Source organism: Mandrillus leucophaeus, unplaced genomic scaffold (assembly GCF_000951045.1).
Source record: "Mandrillus leucophaeus isolate KB7577 unplaced genomic scaffold, Mleu.le_1.0 Scaffold681, whole genome shotgun sequence".
NCBI classification, from domain to species: Eukaryota; Metazoa; Chordata; class Mammalia; order Primates; family Cercopithecidae; genus Mandrillus; species Mandrillus leucophaeus.
In genome coordinates, this window is record NW_012107375.1 from 159383 (window position 1) to 164144 (window position 4762).

Sequence of the window (4762 nt, forward strand, 5' to 3'; positions counted from 1 at the left end):
TCTGCGCCTGTTCCCTAATTTTCAGCACCATGAATGCCAAATGCAGGACCATCTGAGGGCCAGGGTATGTGCTGTGTCATTGGCTGGCTACTCTCTTTGCGACTCTCAGCCTCCAGCTCTCTGCCTGAATGTCACCTCTTCAGAGAGCACCCCCACTACCGTAGGTCCCCCTTGATTCTGCACTGCCCTCACCTCTCTTCTCTTCCTTGAAAGCAAGTCTCATGTCACAAGGGGAGGTGATACGTGTGCATCTGGAGTTTCCTTAAGAATCCCAACCTGGGGGAAGAGGATTGGCAGTGGAGCTTCTAGGAATGACTGAAAAGTTGGGGTCAGGGGCACTGGCCACATGGGGAGACAGCTAGGAAAAGCAGCAAAAGAAGCAAGGAAAGAAGGAATGGGCTCCCTTGAAAGCCTGGTCAGGCAAGTGCCAGTATGGGAAGTGGGCATGGCAGCTCAGTTGCAGAAAGTGTCCTGGGTTTGAATGGTGCCCCCTAAAAAGACATATTGAAGTCTCAACTCCTAGTATCTGTGACTGTGACCTCATTTGGAAAGGGAGTCTTTGCAGCTGTAATCAAGGTAAGATGAGGTCATACTGTAGGAGCAGGGTGGGCCCTAATCCAGTGACTGGCATTCTCAACAGACCAGGGAAATTTGGACACAGACACACACACAGAGAGGATGGCTGCACGAAGACAGAGGCCGAGAAGGATTGCTGGCAACCACCAGAAGCTAAAAGAGGCGAGGAAGGGGCTTCAGTGGAGCGGGGGCCTCCCAGCACCTGGATCTTGGACTTCTGACCTCCAGAACCAGGAGAGAAAAATGTGTGTTGCTTGAAGGCCCCAATTTGTAGTACGTGTTATGGCCGCCCCGGGAAGCCATACAGAAGGTCTGATGGTCAGGTGCCCTTGGTGAAGCTGCAGGAGTGAGAACACCACAGGTGGCTGCTGTGCTTCTTATTTCACAAGAAAAACTAAGCAGGGTCTTGAAGCAGGTCACAGATTGGCTGCTCCAGGCTGGCCTGGGCTCACAGGGGGCTCTTTGCATTTCCCTTAGCTCCTCTGTGCCCTGGGGATGGCGGCCATTCTTCTGACCACGAGACCCAAGGTGAGTGGTGGCCCCTCTCCCTGGCCTCTCCCCTTGGCAGCCCCTGTCTGCTGCCTTCTCATGCCCGGGCCTGTCCAACTGGGCTGAGCTTAGGCTGCCCTTAGCATCGTTCTCATTTCCTGAGGCCCACAATCTGGGCTTCCTGCCTCTGTCGGCTGTGCTGCCTGTTTTTCTGTCTTACAACTCGTGCAACCCAAGCCTTTCTACCTGCTGAGCCTTCCAGTGCTCCCCCAACCCCACATTTTGTTTCTGTCAGCTCCTTCAGGGGCCCAGGGGGTTGAATTCCCCTGTGGCCACAAGAATGCCTTCTTTTAGGTGCCAGTATCTTTTGAGGACGTGTCCGTGTACTTCACAAAGACAGAATGGAAGCTTCTGGACCTCAGACAAAAGGTCCTCTACAAGCGGGTGATGCTGGAGAACTATAGCCATTTGGTGTCACTGGGTAAGTGATCCCCCCACGACATACACACACCCAGTCCCACCTACTCTGTCTCTGGGCTCAATTTATTTCTGAGTTTCCTGTTTGTTGTTGCTATGAGCCCAAGAATAAATGCATTTCTCCATCAGGCCAGTAATACCAGTAATCCATTGCAGGCTAGCCGCCATCTCAGTAAGATGCTTTTTAGCTAAGTGGTCTGTAAATGTTTTAGGTAAATGCTTTGGCCTGTAAGTTTCAGTATCAGACTTATCTTGTATATAAAATCATGAATCGACTAAATGTTTTTCTACTCAAAAGAGAGATGCAAATTCTGCTGGAATATTTATGTGCACTCTTTTAGACTTAATTTGTTTCTATGACGGCTGCATTTTGCATCCATTCCACTTTATAAAATTTAGCAACATCTTTTCCTTCCATTGACCAGGGAGGTCCCACATAAGGACAAAGTGTAGACTTGGATGTCAAGCCTTGAGAAGTCCCTGGAGGAGCTGGGGCAGCTTGGAGCGCGCTGCTCTCCCCCTTCCATGCCAGTGCACCCCCAATGCCAGAAGGGGCAGCAATTTTGCCAATTAAAAGGCAAAAGCAGGATTCACAGGCTAGACAGATGGGGGCCGGAGCACTCAGGAATGTTTTCAGGTGGGGCGCAGAACCTCTGAGGGTGCCAGTGACTTGCCCCTGCCTCGCGCAGCTGATGAAAGATGCATGCATGAGACAGAGTGGGACTGGGCCTCTGGTCTTTCTCCCAGTGTGCCCAGCAAGGTTGGCTGCTGCAGCTTAGCTCAGACACTCCACTTCCCAGTGGAAATGGAAACACTCCATTTCCCGTTGCCGCTGGAGGGAAAATCCAGAGGGGCTTCAACATTGAACCCTACTGCCTTTGGGGTTGTGGGGGTCTGACTCCACAGATTTTTGCCTCTATAATCTAGCCCCATAGAGGGAAAGCAGCTTCATCCCCTGGATTCCTTCTGACCCTCACCAGGCAGACCTGGGGTTCCAGGGAGGGGTCTGGGATCCTCAGTGGAGTTGGATTATGAAACAGGGCACTTCAGCTTTCGGAGCACATGGCTGTTGGCCTCCCAATACTCCCTGGGGCTTGCAAGCCCTTCTTCTGTCCCTCAGGGTCCCCACACACATTCCCGAGTTCTCATGAGCTTCCCAGCCTCCCTGCAGGCCAGGTGACAAACACAGTTGTCCTCATGGCTCAAATCACCAGCTACTGAAGATCTCCATGCCCACCTGGCCCTGGACGCGCAGGAGCCCTTGCCCTCCTAGAGGGACTCGGCCCTTTCTCTGGGCCTTCCCGGTAGTGCTCTTTAGAGAGTTCTTTATTCTCTGTTACCTGAAGATATTGAGAATGCCCTGAGTTCAGGAGCGATCCTGTCCTTAGCCATAGCGGTCCTGACCTGCTTCATATTCCACGCCCAGGATTTTCCTTCTCCAAGCCTCACCTGATCTCCCAATTGGAGCGAGGGGAAGGACCCTGGGTAGCAGACATCCCCAGAACCTGGACCACTGCAGGATTGCACATAGGTGAGTGAGAGGTGCTCAACCAGCCCCCCGTCGGGGGGAAAAGAAATAGCAGTGGCAAAGGGGGCAGGGGAAGGTACGCTGCCGCTTTGGGTGGGAAATCCTCTTTGGAGGCAGGTGTCAATCTCCAGGTGTCACAGCAGCCCTGCTGTCTCCAGCCCATCCTCCCTCCCCTTCATCTCTCCTGTCTGCCTGTGTGATTACTTTATGTTCTCTGGTCACCTTGTTCCATCCTCCTATGTCCTCACCTCCTGCTCATTCATCTCTCTCATGCCTTGGCATGAGGGTGACACTGCCTGGTGCACTGTCTTTCCAGGTGACAGAACACAGAGCAAGGCTTCGACTTCAACGCAGAAGCATTCTGGACGACAACTCCCCGGGGTAGATTCACAAGGTGGCAAGGACGGGCAGGCGGTGAGGTCGTCTGTGCTCCAGAGAGGTTCCCAGGGCTTGGGGCCAAGCTCGGCCGCGGGGCCGCAGGGCCCCAAAGGCGCAGAGAAGCGGTACCTGTGCCAGCAGTGCGGGAAGGCCTTCAGCCGCAGCTCCAACCTCATCAAGCACCGTGTCATCCACAGTGGCGAGAAACCTTACGCGTGCCGTGAGTGCGGCAAGCTGTTCCGCCGCAGCTTCGCGCTGCTGGAGCACCAGCGCATCCACAGCGGCGAGAAGCCCTACGCCTGCCCCGAGTGCAGCAAGACGTTCACGCGCAGCTCCAACCTCATCAAGCACCAGGTCATCCACAGCGGCGAGCGGCCCTTCGCCTGCGGCGACTGCGGCAAACTGTTCCGCCGCAGCTTCGCGCTCCTGGAGCACGCGCGCGTGCACAGCGGTGAGCGGCCCTACGCGTGCCCCGAGTGTGGCAAGGCCTTCAGCCGCACCTCCAACCTCATAGAGCACCAGCGCACGCACCGCGGCGAGAAGCCCTACGCCTGCGGCCAGTGCGCCAAGGCCTTCAAGGGTGTCTCGCAGCTGATCCACCACCAGCGCAGCCACAGCGGCGAGCGCCCTTTCGCGTGCCGCGAGTGTGGCAAGGCCTTCCGTGGTCGTTCGGGCCTCAGCCAGCACCGGCGCGTGCACAGCGGTGAGAAGCCCTACGAGTGCAGCGACTGCGGCAAGGCCTTCGGCCGGCGCGCCAACCTATTCAAGCACCAGGCAGTGCACGGCGCCAGGCGCCCGGCGAAGGCGGAGACCGCGCGGCGGAGAGCGGGCCCTGGGAGCACTGGCCCTGGCAGCGCGCTGGCGGCCAGCAGCCCCCCGCCGCCGAGCGTGGCCGCCAGGCCTTCCAGGCCCAGTCGCCGCTGACTCCCCACGGGGCCGGTCTGCGTGGGGGGCCTTCCAGGGGACGTCGAGGCTCAGCCCCCTTCAGATGGGAAGACTGCCCTCCCAGGGCCTCGATTTCGGCCACAGCCCTGACCTCTTTGGTCATCAGAAGACCGCAGGCAGAGCCTCACCCTGAAGTTGAGAAACGCAGGAAGGACTCAAAACCGAGGACTGCCGCCTGCCCTGGCTCCTCCATTAACGGCAGTGCGGGCTGGGAATGGAGGCCCTCTACTCCCTCCTGAGTCCTGGGCCTTGCAACTGAGGCATAGAGACAGCACCTGGGCCACTCGTCCCTGAGCCACAGGTACTATTGTGTGTGTACAGGCGTGTGTGGAGGGGATGCGCGAACCATCCCTCGGATTTGCATCAGAA

General features: G+C 56.8%; 1 protein-coding gene across 1 annotated transcript; it reads left to right on the forward strand.

Moving 5' to 3' along the window:
* Positions 1-1071: 1071 nt before the first annotated feature.
* On the forward strand, positions 1072-4372 carry ZFP92 (ZFP92 zinc finger protein). Its single transcript, XM_012002233.1, has 4 exons — positions 1072-1104; positions 1420-1546; positions 2969-3073; positions 3387-4372. Exons 1-4 carry the CDS (start codon positions 1072-1074, stop codon positions 4370-4372), a joined length of 1251 nt encoding a protein of 416 aa, XP_011857623.1.
* Positions 4373-4762: the final 390 nt, after the last annotated feature.